The sequence below is a fragment of the Panthera pardus genome, unplaced genomic scaffold, assembly GCF_024362965.1.
Source record: "Panthera pardus isolate Hobbes unplaced genomic scaffold, ASM2436296v1 HiC_scaffold_11, whole genome shotgun sequence".
NCBI lineage: Eukaryota > Metazoa > Chordata > Mammalia > Carnivora > Felidae > Panthera > Panthera pardus.
The window spans coordinates 80,031,768-80,056,220 of NW_026526666.1; the positions used below are offsets into that span (position 1 = coordinate 80,031,768).

Sequence of the window (24,453 nt, forward strand, 5' to 3'; positions counted from 1 at the left end):
GGTAGGTTCTGAGACCTTCACATGTCATCCACTGAAGGCTTAGGATGTACCAGTACCTGCACCAAATGCCCCACATGTTTTTCTTTGAGTCCCCTAAATATCCCCATGAAGATGGTACCATTATCATTCTCATTGGGCAGGTGATCAAACTGAGGCCCCAAAGCTTTAAGTAGTTAGTGCTAGGAAGGTGCAGAGCCAACATCTGAGTCCAGGCGGGTCTGGCTCTGTAGCCTGTGCTGCAGGCAACCTGCAAGCTATACTCCTTGATGCTTTGGCTGCTCTGAAGCTCAGGGTCAAACTTGTACTCATCCTGTGCTCTGGGTGTAGAACTTATCCCTGGACCACCTACCTTTATTTTTCCTTTGTGCCAGTTTTCTCATATAATACAAACGATGCTGCAATCTCTGCGGTACATTTAGTCTTAGTGCAGTGCTAGGGGACACGGTTCCATGAACAGAATTTTTGTTTTGCTTTTTTTCTTAGTTGCTTTAATTTTTTTTAAACCACCATGGATTCTGTACCACAAAATATCAAAACAAAAACTTTTGCTCCATCACTTACCCATTAATTTCTGCCCTGCCCCATGGTATATATATCTCTATAGGGTGCAATCAGTTTTGTAATGTAATGGATCATAAATAATAAGATAAAAGGCGCGCACTGCCTTCCCTGCAGTTCCCCACCTCCATACTGGGCAGGAGGGTGGATGTCCCTGGTCCTCTCCCTCTGGGTTAGGTGAGAGAAATGTGAGGGGCTGGCTGTAGGTGGAGAGAAAGATGACGCGGTCCCAGGTGTCCGGGAGAGGCATAGATGGGGTGGAAGGAGAAGTATGTAGGGTAAAGAACAGACCCCAAGACAGTGGAGGCAGGCCTGAAGAGCCGCACAGGGCATAGGATCCTCAATCCTTCTTTGCACAGAGTGAGGGTTTCTTTTCGTCCCAGCATCACACAGAGGCAGTCTCTGCAGATCCAGATATATTCCTAAGGCAATGCGCCTCAGAGACACCCGCTTTCATCCCAGCACCCCTGTAACTATCGTCCCTACCCCCTGCCCCCAGCTCAGTGAGGAGCTGAACCAGCAGCTGGAGGCCGTGTGCGGGTCTGTGTTTGGGGAACTCGAGTCCCAGGCAGTGGACGCCCTGGACCTGCCCGGCTGTTTCCGCATGCGGAGCCACAGCTACCTCCGGGCCATCCAGGCCGGCTGCTCTCAAGACGACGACTGCCTGCCCCTCCTTGCTGCCCCTGCCTCTGTCTCAGGGAGGCCCGGCTCCTGTGAGTGTGCCCTCTCTGCCCCCACCCCCCGCCCGGCCCTAGGTTGGAGAGCGCCCTGGGTTCTGGCGCTGGCCCCAGTCACAGCTGTGCTGTGTGATCTTGGGCAGCTGGCTTGCCTCTCTGGGCCGCATGATGGGGAGAACAAGCCTCGGCTCTGTACATAGCAGCGCTTCGAGGACGCGTGCCTGCTGCCTCCTCGGGCACCGCGTGGGTGTGGGGCGGTGGGCCACAAGACACCCGATGGGACGCGAGTTTCTCACCCGCTGCGTTTCTGCGTTCCGGCCACAGCCTTCAACTTCAGAAAGGCCCCGTCCCCCATCCCGCCGGGAAGCCAGGCCCCGCCCCGCATCTCCATCACGGCCCAGAGCAGCACCGACTCCGCCCACGAGAGCTTCACGGCCGCCGAGGGCCCCGCCCGGCGCTGCAGCTCCGCGGACGGGCTGGACGGCCCGGCCATGGGCGCGCGCACCCTGGAGTTGGCTCCGGTGCCACCCCGGGCCAGCCCCAAGCCCCCTACACTCATCATCAAGACCATTCCTGGCAGGGAGGAGCTGCGGAGCCTGGCGCGGCAGCGGAAGTGGCGGCCGTCCATTGGGGTGCAGGTACGGCAGGACGAGGCGCCGAAGCAAGCTCAGGCCCTGGCCGGTGGGGATGGGTTGACCTTTTCCTTGGTCTGCTCTGCGCCTGGTCATCGACAGGGCCCTTACAACCAGTCCCGGCCCACTCCCTTGTCACTTGTCGTGGAGCCATCGCCTCTACTGGTTGCCAGTACGATGCCTCTGACCTCCTGGGTCTCTTTTCTTGTTGGGTCAGATTGTCTTTGCAGAATCTGCCCACTGGCTTGGGGCTCAGCCTCTGCTCACCCCTCTGCCTGGGGAGAGCTTGTGTCCCTTGTCTAGCCCCGGCCACTGACTCCCGCTACCCTGCCGCCAGGTGGAGACTATCTCGGATTCGGACACGGAGAACAGGAGTCGAAGAGAGTTCCACTCCATTGGTGTTCAGGTGGAAGAGGACAAGAGGTAGGTCTGGGTGGGGCTATCTCAGGCTTCCTTGGGGGAGAAGAGGAGAGGAGGCTGCACAGTGCCCTTCTTGGTGCGGTCTGCCTGCACACCCTCTCTTTCTGGACTGCGACTAGAGCCCTCCTAATGGGGAGGAGTCTGGGCAGCCACAGAGGTTACCCTCGGAGATGTCAGCAGGGCAGCCATCAGATCTAAAGTGAGTTCTCCTTGTACCCGTGCCTGTCCTAGGTGTTCCGAGGCAACAGGAGTGGTTGGAGGAAGGGGCTGGTAGGGAGAGGTAACAGGTAGGTGCTGAGCAGGCCTCCAACAACTGTCCTTTATAGGGGATAGCAGGATTTTCCTAATCCCTCCTTATGACCTGTGGTGTACAAGTATGTGAGCTCAAAAAGAAACAAATAAACATGAAGATTGCCTCTCAGGGGCCTCTGGCAAATGTAATACTTCTCCTCACTTGGCTCACACAAGCATTTAACCAGTCAGGGGTACCTATTACATGCCTGAGATGGTAGAGTTACCAGCAGCCACTATTCTGGCATTAGGTGGCCTCAGAAACACTGCTTCCTTAATTTCCAGCTGAAAAATTAGCATTCAGCTCTGGAGGGGATACTGGGAGGAGTCCCTCTGTTGTTGGCTCCCTATGGGAAGATGCTTTCTCTAATGACCATGTGGCAGTGCCACAGTGGCCCGTCTGCCCTCTGGGCTGCGATGCCACCAGGCCAGTGGCCCGAAGTACGGCGGCTGCAAGAGTTTCATGGTAATCTGTGTTGTCCAGGCCATACGCACTAGAGGAATAAAGCTAGAGTCTTAGTAGCAGCCCCTTGAGCTGTTCCTAGCTGCCACTGTTGGGCCTCTTGACCTCCCCTAAAGTTCTGTTAGCTGTTTCTGGGAACCCCTGGGAGTAGTGTGTGTGTGTGTGTGTGTGTGTGCGTGTGTGTGTGTGCGCGCCTGATCAAGTCGTGGGGTTCCTGTGGGCTGCACCAGTTTTCTTTATGCATGCTCCAGCTCCCTGCAGTTCCATATGCTCCTGAGGCTGTAAATGCTTCCACCAAGGGTGATCAATAGCTGCCTTGTTGCCTCCATTGCTCCTGAAAGCCACTGTCCTCCAAACTCTTAATATTCCACAAAGATCCCAGGAAAGGAGCACTTTATGGCAAACCCAATTCACAAGTCCATGACCTGAGTTCCTGATTGGTGGGGTAGGAGTCATGGAGGGAGGCAGTTCTGTGTTCAGAACTCTTCCCCCAACTCTAATGCTGCTCTGTGGACCATCAACCAAACCCACTACCCACACTCACTCCTTTATAAGGCTTCTTGGTCCCTCATCCAGTGAGACCCCTGGGGGTCCCCCTATTCTTCCTAACAAGCCTGAATCCTGGGAAGAGTGCAGTAGACATTCTACTGAGATTCTGGCTAAATCAGTAAACTTTCATTCATTCATTCATTCATTCATTCATTCATTCATTCATTCAGAAAATGCTCATTGAGCATCTCTTATATGACTGTTCCTATTAAAGGCTCATGGAAACATCAAAGACATGAGTCTTGCCCTCACAGAAGTTATGGCTTGGAAGGGAACCAAGGCAGTGAATAAATACTCCACAGAAAGAAATATGATCATGCATTATGGTGTAATATGTAATGGGATATTATTACATGTTATGGTGGGAATATGAAAGAAAAAATCTAAGAGAGAAGGGATCTTATTTAGGGTAAGTGGGTAACTCAAGGATTGACTGGGAATACTCAGGTGATGATTGTTGGTGGAAGGGTACCAGGAAGAGGGAATAGCATATGTGAAGGCACTTGGGCAGGACAGAGTTTGACATGCATCAGAAACCAAAAGAAGGTTCTGGGGCTGGTGTGGAACGAGATGGGGCAGTGGTGAGGGAGTGGATTGGAGAATAGGCAGAGGTCAGGTCATGCAGAGCACGGGCATGATAAAGAACTGGAATTTAATTATAACTAATGAGTAGCCATTAAAAGGTGAAAGAAGCATGACAGGATCTAATTTGTGTTTACAAAAGATCACTAGCTGCTAAGTGGAGAATGAATTTGAGGGAAATAATAGTGAGTATGGGGAGGCTAGTAAGCAGGAATGTTTCCTGATACAGAAGAAAGGTGATAGCCTTTTGCATCATAGAGGACCTCTTTTTTCTATTTTATTTTCTAATTGGGCACTACCAGTGCACGGGAAGATTATAAAGTTTTATACGTTGATTTTTGTATTCAGCAGATTAGCTGCTGTCTCTTATTAGGACTCATAGTTTGTCTGAAAATCATGATGGATTTTCTATATAGTTGGTCATGTCTTCTGTAAATAAGGATATTTCTTTTAAATCTGTATTCTTTTAATTTCTGTTTCTTGCAATAATGCATTGTGTAGGACTTCTAGTTCACTGTGGAGTATAGCAGTCTTGTCCCATTCCTGACACTGGTGGTTATCTTCTCAAATCCTGCTCACAAGTAAGGTGATGTTTGGTACAGATTTAGGTGGATACTATTTATCAGGTTAAGGAAATTCCCTTCTATTCCTAGTTGGCTAAGAAGTTTCATTTTTATTTTAAATAGAAAATGAGCTGGAATTTTATTGCATGCTTGTTCAGAATCTACTTGGATGATCATAGATTTTCTCCTTTCATCTGTAATGTGAATTATATTAATAGATTTTCCATGTTGATCCATTATTTCATTCCTGGGATGAACCCTGCTTGATGCTATTGTCGGTTTGGATTAAGTTTTGCTGGAAGTAGCAGAGCCTCAATAGAATCTTTAAAAAAAATTTTTTAATGTTTATTTTTGAGGGGGTGCAGAGAGAGAGGGAGACAGAGAGGATCCAAAGTGGGCTCTGTGCTGACCAGAGAGTTCAGTGTGGGGCTCGAACTTGTGAACTGCAAGATCATGACCTAAGCCAAAGTCGGACGCTGAACTGACAGAACCACTCAGGTGCCTGGAACCTCAATAGTATCTTAAGTGAATTTCTCCTTCACTTAGAAAAAGAAAAGCCTGGAGGTAGAAGTGCAGTGTCAGGATCCAGGCTTTTTCTATCTTGCTGGTCTTGCACTCTGTGCATCACCTCCTTCCCAGGAGCTGATGCCCAAGCTCCAGCCAGTCCTATCTGTATTCTGAGAAGTACCAAGGAGGAAGAGAGGAGGGACACAGTCCTCCCTTGTAAAAAGGACTTTCTGAAAATTACATATGACATGCTCAGGTACATCACATTGGCTAAAACCTCATCATGTGGCATCTAGCTGCAAGGGAGGCTATGAGATGTATAGTCTTAGTTGGGAAGCAATGTACAATGAGCAGGGCACATTGCTGAAAATCAGGGTTCTTCTGGCTAAAGACAAAGAGAAGAATGGACATACGGAACTCTAGTGGCTTTTGTCACAGTCTTGCTGTATTATTTTTATATACATTACTGGATTTTTGAATAGCTACTACTTTAAGATGTTTTTTGGGTTTATTTTTGAGAGAGAGAGTGTGAGTGGGGTAGGGGCAGAGAGAGGGGGACAGAGGATCTGAAGTGGGCTCTGTGCTGACAGCAGCGAGCGAGATATGGGGTTCGAACTCATGAACCATGAGATGAACTTGGATGCTCAACTGACTGAGCCACCCAGGTGCCCCTACTTTAAGATTTTTATATCTGTGTTCATAAGTGACATTAGATGACGGTTTTGCTTTATTGTTGTTATTCAATTCAGGCATTTAGGTTATGCTGGAGTCCTAAAATGAGTTTGGAAGCCTTATCTGTGGTTCTGTTCTTTGGAACAATTTGTGTAAAGTAGGAATTATCTATTTCTTAACGTTTTGGTAAAAGTTGCCCATAAAACTATCTAGGCCTGATGCCTTTGGGGCTAGGAGAAACTTTTTGAACTACAGCTTTAGTTTCTTTCATGGTTATTGACCTATTCAGGTTTTCTTTTTCTTCTTGAGTCAGTTTTGGTGATTTATATTTTTCTAAGAAATGGGCCATTATACAAAAAAAAAAAAAGACAGTTTAAAAAAATTTTTTATAACATTTATTTATTTTTGAGAGAGAGAGAAACAGAGCATGAGTGGGGGAGGGGCAGAGAGAGAGAGGGATACAGAATCGGAAGCAGGCTCCAGTCTCCGAACTGTCAGCACAGAGCCTGACATGGGGCTTGAACCCACAAGCTGTGAGATCATGACCTGAGCTGAAGTTGGATGCTTAACCAACTGAGCCACCCAGGCACCCCAAAATGACAGTTTTAAAACATTTTTGGCACAAATATTCTTTGTCATAGTGTTATAATTTTATAAGTTTTTATTGTATCTGTAGCTTATGCCCCTTCTTTTCATTCCTAATACCATATATGTATGTCCGATCTCTATTTCTTGATCAATGTTGTCTGAGGTTTGCATAGTTTATCATTTTAATATATTTTAAAGATATATATATTTTTAGAAGAAGTTATTTATTTATTTTGGGGGGGGCGCAGAGAGAGAGAGGAAGAGAGAGAATCCCGAGCACGATGTGGGGCTCAAACTCACAAACCGGGAGATCATGACCTGAGCTGAAACCAAGAGCCAGATGCTTAACCAGCGGAGTCACCCAGGTGCCCCTTAAAGTTATATTTTATCAGTCTTTAAGAAAACTAGCTTTTGGGTCATTAGCATCTCTATTCTTTCTTTTTTATCTTTAATGTTTCCTTTTTTTTTTTTTTTTTTTTTACTTTTGTGTTATTATTTTTCTTTTTCCTATCTTCTGTGACTTTTTTACAGGTTCCTGAACACTATTTCTTATTTTTTAACATGTGTTTTTAAGGCTATAAATTTTCCTTTTAACTATGCTGCTATAACTGTACTTCATAAATTTTGAGATGCAGTATTTTTATTGTTCAGTTCTAAATAGTTTGTAACTTTTATCATAATTTCCTTTTTCACCTGTGAATTCCATGAATTATTTACAAGTTTTTGTTTTGTTTTGTTTTAGTTTCCAAATTACTTTGTGGGGGGTGGTGGGGAGCTCTCTTTCCACTACTAATTTCTAAATTTGCTGCATGTGGTAATAGTATGCATTCTGTATGATATTTTTTATTCCTTAAAATTTGTTGAGACTTCCTCTCTCATATATACATTTATTATATAAATGGTCAGACTTCTAAATTATATTTTTCAAATGTTTAGCTTTGATTTCTGTTTAAATTTTTTAGCCAGTTCTGAGAGAGTTGTATTAAAAATGTCTCACCATGATTGTGGATGTATCATTTTCCCTGGTACTTTTATTAGTTTTTTCTTCAGTTTGAGAGTGCTACTTAGAAGTATTCAGGCTTATGATTGCTATGTCTTCTTGGTGGGTTGCCCCTTTGATCATTAAATAGGCTGCTGATCATCCTCACTAAAGTTTTTTGCCTTGACGTCTATTTTGCTTGATTTTATCATTATGGTTGTTTTCTTTTGGTTAATTTTCCAAAATCTCCTTTTTCATACTTTGATTTTCAACCTCCTTATATCCTTTTTAGATCTGTTGCTTGTAAACAGTGTAGGGCTAACATTTAGTAGATGTATTTAGTCTATTTATATATATATGTATATATATATATATATATATACATATATGTATATATATATGTATATATATATATTGATTACTCATTTATTTGGATTTATTTTTATCTCTTTAACAATGCCTTTTCTACACCCCCCCTTTTTTCTTTTTTAAAGTAAGCATAGATGCCCCACATGGGACTTGAACTCATGACCCTGAGATCAAGAGTCACATGCTGTATTGACTGAGCCAGCTAGGCACCCCGTCATGCTTTTTCTTTGCTTTCCTCCTCTCCTCCTTCTCTGCCTTCTATTGAACTGATCAAATTTACTTTATTTCTTTTTTCCTTCTACTGCTTTGGAAGTTTACATTTTAGTAGTGATTTTCCTCAAATGTTTAGCAAATATACTTAATTTCATATTTTTCTACTAAAGTCTAAAACCAGTGAGTATTTCTACCCTTCATGGGCAAACACCAAGAAGCTTGGAACACCTTAATTTCCTTCTTAACTCCCTCTTCCCATCTTCCATGTTGTATTTGTCTAGTATTTTGACTATCCCTCCTTAAAAAAAAAACTCTGCTAAAGCAGCTGTTCTTGTATCTTCCATGGTCTAATAGTTTAGATTTACAAGCATATTTTAGACCAACTTACATGTTCACTATTACTTGTTACTGCCCACTCTGTCCTCATGCGTTCAGCGTTTTCTGTGCTGAGGTACTGCTTCAGCTTGGGACCAGTTGTAGAGCCCATGTCTCTTCTTGAGGTTTCTGGATTTCAGTGCTAGCACTCACTGTAACTCATACCCACACACAAAACGGACTTCCAGGCCACATTTCTGAAGCATGACCTGCATTTTCTAGTCCACGTTTGTAAGTAAAATGACCCTTCGTGGCTGCTGGCTTTGTACACGGGGTCTCCTTCCAGCTCCCCAGGATGCACGGGTTTGGGGGCTTTCCTCTCTTCCTCCCTGAGCATTACCATCTAGCCTCTAGCATATGTCTGGCCCACTATTCCTGTGGCTCACTTGGCTTAGATTCCCTCTCACTTCTTAGGTTTTGAATTTCCTTTTTGTCTCTAGTACCTGATGATTTCTCTCTTTCTATTTTCAAGCTTGGCACTATAGCAGAAACACCGTTTGGCTTTATTTTATCCAGTATTTCTCTGTGTTTCAGTGTGTGTGTGAGTGGGAGCTTTTCAAGTTAGTTCAGTCTGCCGTATTGATCAGTTGTCTGGACTAGGCTGATAGCAGTAGATACAGAGAGAAGCGGACCAATTTGAGAAGCATTTTGGAGCAAAGTCATGGAAGGACAGGGACAGGCTGAGGGGAGGTCCTTCTTGCTCTTGTGTAGGTATTCGTGGGGTCTTGGTGGGGTGAGCTGGTGAGGGGGAGAAGGTGTTGGATAAATGTCTAAAGAGCTGAATTGCCCGGGACAGGTGATCATGCTGGGAATCCAAGGGGGTGACAGGTGGGGAGAGAAGAAATCTGGCGCATCTCTCTGGCCAGGCTCCCTTGCTTGTCTGCTGCAGGCATCCTTAGTTGTCCACCTGCACTGTCCTTTCTGTCCCTTATGTCCCTGGCACTTTAAGTCTGACTTACCACACACCATGCCCCAAATGGTACATAAAAGCGAGCCATGACTACCAGCAGCCTTTCCAGGCAGACATCCAGGAGCCCCCACCTGCTGCCGCCCCATTTTCTTGGACTCTCTTGTTCTTACTCCTGTCTCACTGGCCCCAGTATCTGTCATCTCTCTCTGCCCGTTGGTTTTAGAAATTGCCAGAAAGGAAAGGTCTCTCCTCTTCTGCCTTTCAGTGTGTTCCCTGCCAACCTGTTGGGTGAAGAGTTCAGATTTATTGCCCCTTAGACCTGTTGTCAGTGGGTTTTTCCAGTTGCCCATATCCGTGGTGACTTGGCTTAGAACTACACAGGGATGGGTGGCTGTGGGTGCTTCTCCAGTTCCATCTCTGCTGCACCCCCAACTAAGATTCATTTGTCCACAGACATTTATTAGACCCCTATTATTTGTCAAGTACTATGCTAGGCACTGAGGATACAAAGGTAAGTGGAACCAGACAGCCCCTGCCCTGTGAAGCATACTGCCATGTTAAATCTAAGTAGCTCATAAATGATGTAGAAGTACAGCTGTGGTGGTGCCACAAGGGAGAGGTATGTGCACAGTTGAGAGTGTATCGTAGGGGGCTTTGACCTAGTCAGGGTTTGGCGTGGCTTTCCTGAGGAAGTGACATTTGGGTAGAGATCTCGATGAATGGTTAATACAATTTAACTAGGTGAAAGTGGGAGATAAGAGTGTTCTAGGCAGAAGGAACAGTATGTGCTAAGTCCCTGTGGTGGGAGGGAGCATACTTAAGAAACAGTTACCAGGGCTGTTTTAGGGCATCCTACAGCACCTGTCTACCCAGACCCAGCATACTCTGGGCCAGGATAAAAGAATGCATGGGAGGGCGCCTGGGTGGCTCAGGCGGTTAAGTGCCTGACTTCAGCTCAGGTCACGATCTCACGGTTCGTGGGTTCGAGCCCCGCGTCGGGCTCCGTGCTAACAGCTCGGAGCCTGGAGCCTGCTTCGGATTCTGTGTCTCCCTCTCTCTCTGCCCCTCCCCCACTCACACTCTGTCTCTCTGTCTCAAAAATGAATAAACGTTAAAAAAAAAAAAAGAATGCACGGGGATGCCTGGGTGGCTCAGTTGGGTAAGTGTCTGACTTCAGCTCAGGTCTTGATCTCATAGTTCATGAGTTTGAGCCCCATAATGGTCTCGCTGATGTCAGCACACAGAACCTTCTTCGGACCCTTTGTCTCCTTCTCTCTCTGCCCCTCCCCTACTCATGCTCTGTCTCAAAAATAAAAATAAACATAAAAAAAGAATGTATCACATGACCTTGCTAAATGTTAGAAGACTATTCCTGGGGCCCTTTAAGAACATAGAAACCATATGAGTTTTGCTTCAAACTCTAACTATGGGAATCCCCTCCTTTTACCAGTAGATCCTTCCTATTAAGAGCTTATCTTAAATTCCAGATTTAGCAAAAAGAAAACAAAATAAAGAAAAAACACCAGAATGCTCAGTTAAGTCTGGTTGTCAGATAAACGATGAAGAGGTTTTAGTATATGGAGTTCCCCCAAATTGCATGAGATATACTAAAAAATTACCTGTTATTTATCTGAAATTCAAATTCAACAGGGGCTCCTGTATTTTATCTAACAACCCTACTTATACCCAGTTGTGCCCAAACAGGGCCACCTGGAGAACTCTATGGGAGGAAGGCAGCCCCCTCCTCACCCCACCCCCACCCCCCCTTTCCTTAGCATCATGGTAATTTCTGACTTTGGGGCCTTGGGAATGGCATGTACTGAAAGAATAGAAGCCCCTGAGCCCTGGGAAGGAAGTTTCCATCCTCATGAATTTGTACTCCCAGAGCAGTCATGCGAAAGCAATGCACTGCTGATTGACCACAAGCCCTGGATGTGGATGTGGCCTCCATTCCTCAGTCTTTAACTGCTCTTCTTAAATCTCCTACCTTGACCCCACCTGTTACTGTCTTAGTCCCCAGGCTGGGGTGGTGGACTCAAGGCCCCTGATTGATGATATGTATAAGCCTTTAGCTGCTTTCTCAGAGAGGGAGCCAGTACAATAGGTGTACCTTGCTGAAATGTCAGTGCCCTTCCCCCTCCCTGCCCAGTTCCCTCCTTACACCCCCGCCAGCCTGCTGCCAAATACTCCTGGCAAAACCTCTTGACAACTCCTGAATGCTGAGCATTCCTTGGACGCTGTGTCTCTTGGGATAAACCAGTTTCTTCCCAGAGCCCTTTGTGTTATCCCTTAGAGAATCACAGTAGAAATGTCTCCCTGAAGTAACCATGTAACAACTTCCAGAATCATCAGGAATGTGATCATTGTCACCCCAAAGAGCTCGAGGGGGGAGGCTTCCTCAACCTTGTTAAAAAGCTTGGGGAGATGGGGCGCCTGGGTGGCTCAGTTAGTTAAATGTCCGACTTTGGCTCAGGTCATGATCTCACGGTTTGTGGGTTCGAGCCCTGCATCAGGCTCTGTGCTGACAGCTCAGAGCCTGGAGCCTGCTTCGTATTCTTTCTCTCTCTCTCTCTCTCTGCCCCTCCCCCACTTGTGCTCTGTCTCTCTCTCTCAAAAATAAATAAAGTGTAAAAAAAAAAAATTAAAAAAAAAAAAAGCTTGGGGAGAAAATATTGTGACAGGCATTGTTAAGAAGTAGTGATGATTCACAACTGAAGCCAGTTTATATCCTGTGTTTACAGCTATTGGTGAGACCACAGCAAATACTGCCAAGAACAGAATTAAGTAGGGACATAAGCCCTGGACTGAAAATTCATCTGTTAGAGTTAGGATTAGGTTTGGCTGTAAGTTCCAGAAAACCCCCAGTATGACAGAAGTTTATTTTGTTCTTGCTTACAAGAAGTCTAGAGAGATTAGGTTGAGAGCTGGTAGGTGCTGTGCAGTGTCGGGACCCAGGCTTCTTCTATCTCATTACTTCTCCATCCTTAGCACTTGGCTTCCATCTCATATTCCCAGATGGCTGCTTGAGTCCAGCCATCACATCTGCATTCCAGTCAGCAGGGAGGAGGAAGGAACAAAGAAGGGTACATTTTCCTTTTAAGAACATTTCCTGGGAGTTGCACATACCCCTTCTGCTTATATCCTGTGAGCTAGACCTTAGCTATATGGCTATCCCTAGCTGCAAGGGAGACTGGTAAGAGAATCGTTATTCAAAGTGGCCATGTGTCCAGCTTAAAACTGTGGTATTCTATTACTAAGGAAGAAAGGGAGGATGGATATTGGGGGATGATTAGTGGTCTCTACCATCCTTCCTTCCAACCAGCCTACCCACCCACCCACCCATCCACCAACCAACCAACCACTCAGCCAACGTTTATGTGAGGAATGGCTCTATTTATAAGGGAGACAGAAATGCAAATAACTAACTATAATACAATGTGCTTTGGAGTACAAAAGAGGTTTTATTCAGAATGCCCTGTGAGAACAGATGGAAGTGATCAGCAGCAATCACAATAATTAATAACTACAATCCCTCACTGGGTTCTCAGTGCTACATTCCCACTATTGTATTTGTCTAGCTCCCTTTCTTTTCAGTGAGAGCTATAAACCTCCCTGCCTCTCCATACAATAGCTAACACTTACAATGGGTAGGCCAGGTGCTGTTCTAAGTTCTTTACATATATTATCTCACCAGAATCCTGTGATCATTCTCATTGATAGACAAGGAAACTGAGGCACAAGCTGTAGAGCTGAGTTTTGGATCCAGGCAGTCTGGCTCCAGGGAGCATGCGCTTAGCCACTTTGCTGGGCCGCGTCCCCCTAAAGCTGCTCATTCACATTTCTTCCCCCACGCCCCCCACCCCCAAATATCCAGCCCACTCACTTCATTGTAATGATTGGGGTCATCTGTGGGACCTCTCTCCACTTCTGCACCGACCCCCACCTATTTGCATCCCTCCCCTCCTCTGCCATCAGTCCTGCCTGAGGTTAGGGCACTCCTCTTCCTGATTAAAGCTGCCCCTCTCCCACAATCCTGGGGAGGCAATGGAGTGTACTGCTGTAAGAGCTGGTCTCCACGACCAGACTGTACTAAAAATTGTTTTTGATCTTTAAAAAAATTGTTTTGAATTGTTATTTATTTTTTAATTTACATTCAAGTTAGTTAGCATATAGTGCAACAATGATTTCAGGAGTAGATTCCTTAATGCCTCTTACTCATTTAGCCCATCCCCCCTCCCACAACCCCTCCAGTAACCTCTGTTTGTTCTCCATATTTAAGAGTCTCTTATGTTTTTCCCCCTCCCTGTTTTTATATTTTTGCTTCCCTTCCCTTGTGTTCATCTGCTTTATGTCTTAAAGTCCTCATATGAGTGAAGTCATAGGATATTTGTCTTTCTCTGACTAATTTCGCTTAGCATAATACCCTCCAGTTCCATCCATTTGGTTGCAAATGGGAAGAGTTCATTCTTTTTGACAGCTGAGTAATATTCCATTATATATATATATATATATATATATATATATATATATATATATATATATATATATAATGGATGTATATATATATATATGGATGTGTATATATATATATATATATATATATATATATATATACACACACACCACATCTTCTTGGTATATATTCATCCATCAATGGACATTTGGGCTCTTTCCATACTTTGGCTATTGTTGATAGCACTGCTAGAAACATTGGGGTGCATGTGCCCCTTTGAAACAGCATAGCTGTATCCCTTGGATAAATACCTAGTAGAGCAATTGTAGGGTAGTTCTATTTTTAATTTTTTGAGGAACCTCCATACTGTTTTCTAGAGTGGCTACACCAGCTTGCATTCCCACCAGAAGTGCAAAAGAGATCCTCTTTCTCCACATCCTCGCCAATATCTTGTTGCCTGAGTTGTTAATGTTAGCCTTTCTGACAGGCGTGAGGTGGTATCTCATTGTGGTTTTGATTTGTATTTCCCTAATGATGAGTGATTTGGAGCATTTTTTTATGTGTTGGTTGGCCATCTGGATGTCTTCTTTGGAGAAGTGTCTATTCATGTCTTTTGCCCATCTCTTCACTGGATTATTTGTTTTTTGGGTGTTGAGTTTGATAAGTTCTTTGTAGATTTTGTATACTAACCCTTTATCTGATATGTCATTTGTAAATATCTTCTCCCATTCTGTTGGTTGCCTTTTAGTTTTGCTGATTGTTTCCTTTGCTGTGCAGAAGCTTTTTATTTTGATGAGGTAGGTCCCAATAGTTCATTTTTGCTTTTGTTTCCCTTGCCTCTGGAGACATGTTCAGTAAGAAGTTGCTGCAGCCAAGGTCAAAGAGGTTTTTGCCTGCTTTCTCCTTGAGGATTTTGATGGCTTCCTGTCTTACATTTAGGTCTTTCATCCATTTTGAGTTTATTTTTGTATATGGTGTAAGAAAGTGGTCCAGGTTCATTTTTCTGCATGTCGCTGTCCAGTTTTCCTGGCACCACTTGCTGAAGAGACTGTCTTTATTCCATTGGATATTCTTTCCTACTTTGTCAAAGATTAGTTGGCCATATGTTTATGGGAAAATTTTTTTTAAATTTTTTTAGTGTTCATTTATTTGAGAGAGAGAGAGAGAGAGAGAGAGAGAGAGAGAGAGAATCTGAAACAGGCTCCGAGCTGTCAGCACAGAGCCAGATGCGGGGCTCGAACCCATGAACCGTGAGATCATGACCTAAGCTGAAGTCAGATGCTTCACTGACTGAGCCACCCAGGCGCCCTCCCCCCCAATTTTTTTTAATGTTTATTTATTTTTTAGAGAGAGATGGAGACAGAGCATGAGTGGGAGAAGGGGCAGAGAGAGAGAGGGAGACACAGAATCTGAAGCAGTTTCCAGGTTCTGAGCTGTCAGCACAAAGCCCAACGCAGGGCTTGAACTCACAAACTGTGAGATCATGACCTGAGCCAAAGTTGGGCACTCAACTGGCTGAGCCACACAGGCGCCCTGATAACGGTCTAATCTTAAGAGGCCACTTATTCTCTTTAAGCCTCAGTATTCTCATCTGTAAGTAGGGATGATACTGACACTCTTATCGTGGGACTGTTTTTGAGGACTTAGCATGTTTTTATGCAAAATGTTTAAGTCTAGCACACACTAAGTGCTCAAAGCATGTTAGTTATTATTTATTGCCCTTATGTTTGGTCCTTTGACTACTGCTTCTTTCCTCTCCAGTTTTTCTTTACAGGTTGTGTTAGTTTCCTATTGCTGCTATAATCAATTATCACAGATTTAGCAGCATTGAAGAATACATTTAAAATTTTTTTAAAGTATTTGTTTACTTACTTATTTACTTATTTATTTATTTAGAGAACATGCATGTGAGTAGGAGGGAGGGGCAGAGAGAGAGGGTGGCAGAGAATCCCAAGCAGGCTTCTCGCTTGGGAGAAGCGTTGGCAGAGCCCAATGTAGGGCTCAGACTCATGAATGGTGAGATCATGACCTGAGCCAAAATCAAGAGTTGGACAGTTAACCAACTGAGCCACCCAGGTGCCGCAATACATTTTTATTATATTACTTTTCTAGGGGTCAGAAGTCTGAACTGTGTTTCACTGGGCTAAAATCAAGGTATTGGCAGGACTCCTGGAAGCTCTGGGAAGAATCCATTGTGTCACTTTTTCCTGGTTTATAGAGGTTATCCACATTCCTTGCCTTGTAGCCCACTTCTGTCTTCAGAGAGCCACAATGGCAGGTTGAGTCCCCACATTACATCACTCCAGCCTTGATCCTCTCATCCCATCTCCTTTGGTTCTGACTTTCCAGTCTCCCTCTTTCACTTATAAGGACCTTTGTGATTAAATTGGACACACCAGGATAATCCAGACTTTTCTCCTCGTCTCAAGATACTTAATATAACCATATCTGCAAAGTCCCTTTTGCCACGGAAGGTAACCTATTCAGAGGTTCCAGGAGCTAGGACGTGGACCTCTTTGACCATTATGCTGCTTCCCCTGTAGGTTCTCTCCTGTCAAGATATGGCATGGGAGAACCATTCTAGACAAAATATCCCTCTCTTCCCCTCCCCCCGGCTTTATTGAGATACAATTGACAAATAGCCAAAATATCGCTCCCTTAAAGGTATACTGTTTTCTCTCTTCCTCGTTTCTCAACTAACCTTTTTGAAAGAATTGCCTTGCCTAGTTTTCTCCACCTCCTGACAACCTCCTGCCATCTGCCTCAGCCTCCATGCTCCACCAAACTGGCTCTTGCCCTGGTCTCCCGAGGCTTCCATATTGCCAAATCAGTAGACACCTTTAATTCTCAACTGGCTGTATTTTCCATGTCAATTGCTCATTCCTTCTTGAGACCCTTCTGTCCTCTCTCTGCCTTTAGGTGACTCTCCCCTGGTTTTCTTCCTCTTCCTCTGTGGCTTAGATGCCTCTGGGGCATCCACTTGTCTCCATCCACTCATGAAATGTCCATGTTCCCCAGAGCTTTGCATCTCTGTTCCATTGCTCTTTTCTTAGGTGATCATGTCGCACACTGCTGGTTTTATTCTCTATTTTTATTTTTAATTTTAAAAAATATTTTATTCTTTTCTTTTTTTAAATGTTTACTCTTTTTTTTTTTTTTTTTTTTTGAGAGAGAGAGAGAGAGAGAGAGAGAGAGAGTGAGTTGGGGAGGGGCAGAGAGAGAGGGAGACACAGAATCCGAAGCAGGCTCCAGGCTCTGAGCTGTCAGCACAAAGCCCGGTGGGGAGCTCGAACTCATGAACCATGAGACCATGACCTGAACTGAAGCTGGATGCTTAACCGACAGCCACCCAGGCGCCCCTAAAAGATTTTATTCTTAAGTCATCTCTACACCCCACATGGGGCTTGAACCTAACAACCCCCAGATCAAGAGCCGCATGCTCCACTGACTGAGCCAGCCAGGTGCTTTACATTGCTGGTTTTAAATACTACTTGCACGGGGTGCCTGGGTGGCTCAGTCGGTTGGGCGACCAAATTCGGCTCAGGTCATGATCTCACAGTTCATGGTTTTGAGCCCTGCGTCGGGCTGTGTGCCGAAAGCTCGGAGCCCGGAGCCTGCTTCAGATTCTGTGTCTCCCTCTCTCTGCCCCTCTCTTGCTTGTGCTCTGTCTCTGTCTCTCTCTCAAAAATAAACAAATATTTTTAAAAATTAAAGAAAAATACCACTTGCACAAGGTTGACTGACTCCTGCTGAAACTCTGCCACTTTCTGGCCCCCTGCTGGGAGTATTGGTAAAGACTGTGCTTCTAGGATTCCCATAAGCTCTAACTTTTTTGGTCTTCCTCGAGGTAGACATGGTGAAGAGGCTTCATTGAGGCAGCCTGGGGCACTTATGCAAGCTTCTGTTCCAGCCCATGTGGCCTGTTTCCATCAAGACAGAATGTAATCTTCTCAGGATCCCCTCAGAGGTGAAAGGCAGCACACCAGTGGTGCTGAAGGACAGAGCCATGTTCCATGAGGGTACCAGGGAGGCAAACAGGGAAGGCAGGTCTTCAATAATGTCTTTTACTGGGGCAAGCCCCACCTTTACCTGTGTGGTTGGCAACTGCTGGAGCTCTGAAGGAGCCAAAGGTTAACGGGAGCTCAGAGGCACAGAAATATTCAAGATGGATATTTTGAAAGTGCATCCCAACAGTTCAGTTAGACACACAAGACTCTCACCTGAAACCGAGAACAATTTAACTGAACTTGGGGTGGGGGGTGGGGGGGCTGTCTCCAAATGCAAGAAGGCTGCTGAGGGAGATACAGTGCTGAGGATGGTCTTGGGGGCAATCAGGAGGCTCACAGAGGAAGACATGACTTGAGTAGGGAATGGACAGGGAGGGATGGAGGAGGAGGAGGAGGAGGAGGAGGAGGAGGAGGAGGAGGAGGAGAAGGAAGACCATTTCAGAAAGGCTTAGAGTCAGGGCCAGTGTAATCGACTTGGGGAATAAGGAGAATGCAGGGGGCGGTGAGGTTAGAGAAGAGGACTGCTTCCAGACTAGATGCTACCATTGGGGAAATGCCAGCAGAGGAAACCTGAACTTTATGTTGTTGGCAGTGGGGAGCTATGGAAGAGTTTGGGGCATGGGAATGAGCTGGGCAGAGATCAGCTTTAGGAAGACTGCTCCAATCCTGAGTGGATTGGAGGGAGGGAACATTCCCTCAGTGGTGAGGGAATGTTGGGCCCCTGATCTGAAAATATGCAAGGTATAATTTTTGAGAGAGGAAGTACCTTAGTGATTATTGGTCCATTCCTATCATTTTATATAGGATGTATGTGTGCATGTATGCTTACATGCACAATATATGTATAATTACATATATTGTATGATATATTTTACACACTAGATGGAGGGGAGTAACTCCCCAAAGGCACACAGCAACAAAGCCAGCGTTAGAACTCAGATCTGGTTCCTCATCTAGTGCTTCTCTTTGGTGCTGTGCTGAGTGGAGACGGAAGGGTCTTAAAAGGAGTCTGGTCCAACATCAAGACAGAGGCTGATAGAAATCTTGACCAGGGCAGGACAGAGCAGATGCCAGGGTAAAGATCATGTGGGAGGCAGTGCGGATATGTTCTTGCTTTCTCTGTCTCTCTGGGTGGGGGTTGGGACATAGGGCTTGTTGGAGACTGCACATGAGTGCATCTCTCTTTCCTGGGTCCTGCAGCATCCTTCTGGGCCTGGTTTCTATGGCAACAGGCTCCCAGCAGGCAGCCCGCCAGCTGGAGGGAAGCAGGCAGGCAAGGCAGGCAGGGAGAGGAGGCCTGGGCAGCAAGAGGAAGGCTGAAGTTGTGGGGGTTGGAGGAGACTCCTGGGAAGCTTGAGGGGTCCCTAGAGCTGGTCCCCCAAGTTCCCCTCTCTTTAGACCGTAATGGGGTGGAGGTAGCTTAGGACATATGGGTCTTTCTTTTTTGGTCTGGAAACTTCCAGACGTCAAACTTCTGTTCACCCCTCCCCACCACCCCCACATCTCCTGACTCCCACTTCTTCAAGCATTGTCTGACCCCAGCTCCATGCACTTCAGAGGCTACTGACTTCTTCATAGGAAAGAACTCTGAACTGAGGAGGGGGTGAAACAGAAGAAAGCCAACTGACTTTCTGTTTTGCAGAGGATTTGCATATTAACTCAAAGACAAGAAATTTCCAGGCCCTATGTCATTCCTGCCAACAACTTAATTCAACTCCACTGGCACTGGCTGACTGTGTCTGGCCAGGCTCTGGGCTGAGCTGTGGGGATCCCTAGAGAAGTCCTTTCAGCTGCAGGCTCCCCCCACCCTCCGGCCGCTCCAAGGCAGTTCTTCCTGATGTTCCAGCAGCTGGTGTGCTGGGAGATGCTTGGGCTGTGGAGCCAGCAGCCGTGGGTCCAAATCCTGGCTCAGCTGTTTTGTAGCTGGGTGACCAATGGCCTCTCTGGGCCTTAGTTTACTCGTTTCTGAAGGGCTGAAGACAAACCCGGGCAGTTGTTGTAAACTAGCAAAGGCATGCTGTTTGTCCAAATGCTGAAATGTTTCTGTGTTCATTGGTAAAGAGCCACCACCCTGGTCCCTCTCTCGCCCTACTGCTTCGCCCCTTGCTTCTGCAAGGCCGTGCTCTAAGCACTTTGGGTGCGTCCATCCTGAATGCTGTATGCCAGCATCTTTTCTGCCCACCGAGTACAGATTGTTAAATATTCTGAATACCACCCCTGTCCAGAGGCAGTGCAACAGGAATTCTGTACCCACCTGCAAGGGCTAGTATAGTTCAAGGTCGTGGATTAGTGTCCATCACATTGTAGGTTTCTTTTCTTCTTCCTTTTCCTTTGGGCCTGGGGTGGGGGTGAGGATGGCGATGAGAGCAGGAAGGGGCAGGGATGACAGCCACCTCTCTCACCAGGCGGGCAAGGTTCAAGCGCTCCAACAGTGTGACGGCGGGTGTGCAGGCAGACCTGGAGCTGGAGGGCCTGGCTGGCCTGGCCACAGTGGCCACAGAAGACAAGGCCCTGCAGTTCGGACGTTCCTTCCAGAGGCACGCTTCTGAGCCCCAGCCCGGGCCCCGGGCCCCCACCTACTCAGTCTTCCGCACGGTCCACACACAGGGCCAGTGGGCCTACCGCGAGGGCTACCCACTGCCGTACGAGCCGCCGGCCACCGATGGGTCACCAGGCCCTGCCCCTGCCCCCACCCCTGGCCCCGGGTCCAGCCGTCGGGACTCCTGGATGGAGCGCGGCTCACGTAGCCTCCCCGACTCAGGCCGCACGTCCCCCTGCCCTCGGGATGGCGAGTGGTTCATCAAGATGCTGAGAGCGGAGGTGGAGAAGCTGGAGCACTGGTGCCAGCAGATGGAGCGCGAGGCGGAGGACTATGAGCTGCCGGAGGAGAGTGAGTGGGGGACCCTGTGTGCGTGAAGAGATCACCACTGGGGGTGGGCGGAGAGCCGTGGAACAGGGGGGCCCTCTGGTTGGGCTTGAGTGTGCCTCTGTGAGGACGTTGACCTCCATAGGTCTCCCCTTGGCAGCATGGCATGCTGGGAGCTCTTGGAAGGAAGTGGGGAGCAGCTTCAGAGGCTGAGGTCAAGGTCGGACAGGGAAAGTGACCAGATGAAGGAGCTGGGCCTCTTAGGAGATGGCTGCCAGTCCAAGTCACCCAGTCCATGGGGATCAAGGGGACTCTGTTCTCATCTGAGCTGGTGTGGGAGTCCAGGTCTGATCTAGCGAGTGGGACCATACTTCAAGGCAGAGGGCAAGGCAGTGCATGATGTTAGATCACTGTCTGAGGCCTAGGTGAAGGAGACACAGCCCTGGACTGAGGGAAGCCATGGCCCTTCTCTGCAAATCCATCTGAGGGGAGACAGTCATACATCAGAATCCCTACATTTATGGAATAGTGACTAAGAAGAGTCAGGCATATAAAAATTTCCATAATTCTTAATGAGCCAAGGAGTCCTATACTGATGAGTGACAAAATTCGACCGATGGTGGTCATCGAGCTAGTGCCTGGCTAAGCCTAAAGGGCCAGGTTGGGGCTGGCTTCCGTCTGTTCCATGACATGGGAGGGAAGAGAGACACAGGAGGATAGGTGCTTACGAAATGGAGGTTGTATGAAGGAAGAAGCACTGGTGTCTGAGGATACAGCTGGCCTGGTGAAACGGGGTAGGAGCTGTTTGTTAGGAACTTGAGGATGGGACGGGGAGGGGACTGGAGGAGACAGACAGACAGAGAGTGCCAGATAAGGGAAGGTTGAGTCATTCAGGGCAGACATCTTGGAGGCTGGGAAAGGAGAGTCATCCGGCCCTTCCCTGAATCTCCTTCTGCTCTCCAGTCCTGGAGAAGATCCGCAGTGCCGTGGGCAGTACACAACTTCTCCTGTCCCAGAAAGTTCAGCAGTTCTTCCGGCTGTGTCAGCAAAGCATGGTGAGTGCCCATGGGCTAGAGCCTACCAGGTGTGCGTATGCCTGGAGGTGAGACCAGGTGTTTGTGCCCAACAGGGAGAGGCCTGGGCTCGCTCTTGTCTCCCTGTCTCTCATCCCCCCACCCCACTGTCCCAGGTTGAACTTCCTGGCAGTGAGGGTGGATGGGGCTTTCTCTGGTCCTGGCTGGGGCACAGATCTTCCTGACTGGCTGCCTCTCGTCTATCTCTCTCCACTAAAGGACCCCACTGCGTTCCCCGTGCCCACCTTCCAGGACCTGGCGGGTTTTTGGGATCTCCTGCAGCTCTCTATCGAGGATGTGACCCTCAAGTTCCTGGAGCTACAGCAACTTAAGGCCAACAGCTGGAAACTCCTGGAGCCTAAGGTAGGGGAGAGTCCCTTCAAGCCAAAAGGACAGACTCTGGAAAATGCCCTTCCCCAGACAGACCTGTTGTGGGGAGAGGCAGGGGAACAGAGGACATTCACAGGGAGCAAAGGCAGTCCTGGACAGGTGATGGTGACCATCTTCTTTCAATATGATCCCACTCTTGGTCACTGCCATCTGCTTGGCCCTGTGCTCATCACTGCCTGAGCTGCCAGAGCCCCGAGGTGGCTGCAGCCGCCTAGGACCAGCTGTAGTTTGAAGAAACAGAGGAGCGAAATTCCAGACTGCCCTTAGCTTGGACCTAGGCACAGCGGGGACCTTGGCGGGCCCGTCAGCCCTCACTTCACTAGAGGTTGTCTGTGATGAGGCCCAGACGTCTAGTAGCGAACCCCCATTTCCTTGCACGAGTCAGGGAAGCCGCTCTCCTCCCGACTGGGGGGATATCGCTCACTTCCCACCGTCTCGGAGGAGCGAGCGCTCTGATGCGAGTAGTCGCGAACGGCGACACCAGGGGGCGCCCGGTTTCCTAATTTTTAATGAAAAGTGGCTTTTGACCTTGCCGCCAGCACCCCCGGGACTTCTTGGCCGGCGTCGGTGGCGACGCCTTCGGACGGTTCTCCCGCGCGGGAGCCTGGTGTCAGTCCCACGGGAGGCGGGAGCGTGAGCTGGGGATCGGGGGTGGGGGGACCCCGACCTCCAGACTGAGCCGCCGCCCCCTCTCCCGGCAGGAGGAGAAGAAGGTCCCTCCGCCGATACCAAAGAAGCCCTCGCGGGGCCGGGGCGTGCCGGTGAAGGAGCGCTCCCTGGACTCGGTGGACCGGCAGCGGCAGGAAGCGCGCAAGCGGCTCCTGGCGGCCAAGCGCGCCGCCTCCTTCCGCCACAGCTCGGCCACAGAGAGCGCCGACAGCATCGAGATCTACATCCCCGAGGCCCAGACCAGGCTGTGACCGGCCCGGCCCGCCCAGCCTGGGCCCGGGCCCGCGGTTTTCTACCCGTACTGTACACCCAGCGTCGAGGTCACTGTGAACGCGGGCCGCCCCGTGCGCCCGCCCCGCCGGCACCGCACGCCCCGGCCCCTCCTGCCCGTCACACTCTCGTGGGTTTTTTACCTTCCTGACCCCACGCGAAGGCGCCCGGGCTGGGCTGGGGGCCGTGCCTCTCCGCCCTGCGCCCCCACCTGGACTCCCCTCCCTCCTGGTCCGACGCTTCGTCCCCACCTCCTCCCCACGGGCACCATCTCTGCCATTACTACCCCCCACGGGCCAGGCCGGGCCGGGTCCCCCATCTGGGCTCTGCGTCTCCCTCACCCCTCCCCCCACCCCGCGGGGCTGGGCTTCGTGGGGATCAAGCTTCGTGGCTTTTTATGAAGAATCCCGAACCCCACCTAGGAGCCTGCCCCACCCTCCCAGGGGCTCCACCCTCAGCCCTCAGCCCACCGGGCCCAGGGACCACAGTGGCTGGACCAACCCAGGACCAGGGCGCCTGGGCCTCTCCCCTTTCCCAGCTGCTGGGGAGGGGAGACGGGGCTTCCCTTCACCACACCTGTGGCTGTTCCCACATCCCCTTGAGTATCCCAGGAAAAATAAAACGGCAGAACTGCACTCGAGCCGGCTGCTCTCTCCAGAAGGAGCCACCTCTGCCCCGTGCATGGGAGCCGGGGGTGGTCGGGAAGTGGGTGGTGGGAGGGGAGGCCGGTAGCCGCTCTTTTGATATGGGGAGAGCCCAGTCGCCTGAGCCAGCTGGGGCAAAGGGGATTCGGCCCCCTGGTGGCTGCGAAGGATCTGAGCCCTACTGGAGGGGCCCGGGGGCAGTGAAGAAGGGTTTCCTCCTCACTCCTCCTCCTAGTTTAGTCCATTTCTCTGCCTCTCAATGCTCCCAGGCTTCCCTCCACCAACAGGGCAGCCCAGAGTCCAAAGCCTGGTTCACCGGCAGGCCTGCGCTCAATAAACAGGGTTTGCTGTTATTCTTAGACATGGATGGATATTGGTTTCCCTTCCCCGAAGGGTCCGGTGTTCCCTCTGTTCCACTCACTACTGATCAGCAGCAGAAACATTATTCAATTTAGTGTTGTCACATTTTTCTGATGCCTCCTCTGGGTGGGCACTTTGGTGGGGGGGTGCTGGGGGAGGGGGGCAACAGAACTTTCCTGGGAAGCTAAGAAGAAACCCAGACCTGGTAGTGATGGCTAATGTTTATGGGATGTTTGCTCCGGGTCAGGCAGGGGGAGAGCGATTTACATGCATAGAGCTCATCCTTATGACAGGTGAGAGAGCTGAAACCCCGGACAGGTTCAGTGACCCGTCCAAAGTCACAGGCAGGGCTCAGAGTGGTGGACCCAGGTCT

The 24,453-nt window shown here is 48.4% G+C and overlaps 1 protein-coding gene across 5 annotated transcripts in view; it reads left to right on the forward strand.

The window, feature by feature from the left end:
• Nucleotides 1-23,711, forward strand: part of DLGAP3 (DLG associated protein 3) — a 63,069-nt gene extending 39,358 nt beyond the window's left edge. For all 5 annotated transcript variants that reach the window (XM_053897789.1, XM_053897785.1, XM_019429890.2 and 2 more), the window contains 7 exons: nt 1,058-1,271; nt 1,560-1,873; nt 2,205-2,290; nt 20,214-20,698; nt 21,638-21,729; nt 21,967-22,110; nt 22,839-23,711. In XM_053897789.1, coding sequence (XP_053753764.1) covers nt 1,058-1,271; nt 1,560-1,873; nt 2,205-2,290; nt 20,214-20,698; nt 21,638-21,729; nt 21,967-22,110; nt 22,839-23,057 — 1,554 coding nt within the window. In that variant the 3' untranslated portion in view covers nt 23,058-23,711. The remainder of the gene's footprint in view (nt 1-1,057; nt 1,272-1,559; nt 1,874-2,204; nt 2,291-20,213; nt 20,699-21,637; nt 21,730-21,966; nt 22,111-22,838) is intronic.
• The last annotated feature ends 742 nt before the right edge of the window (nt 23,712-24,453 follow it).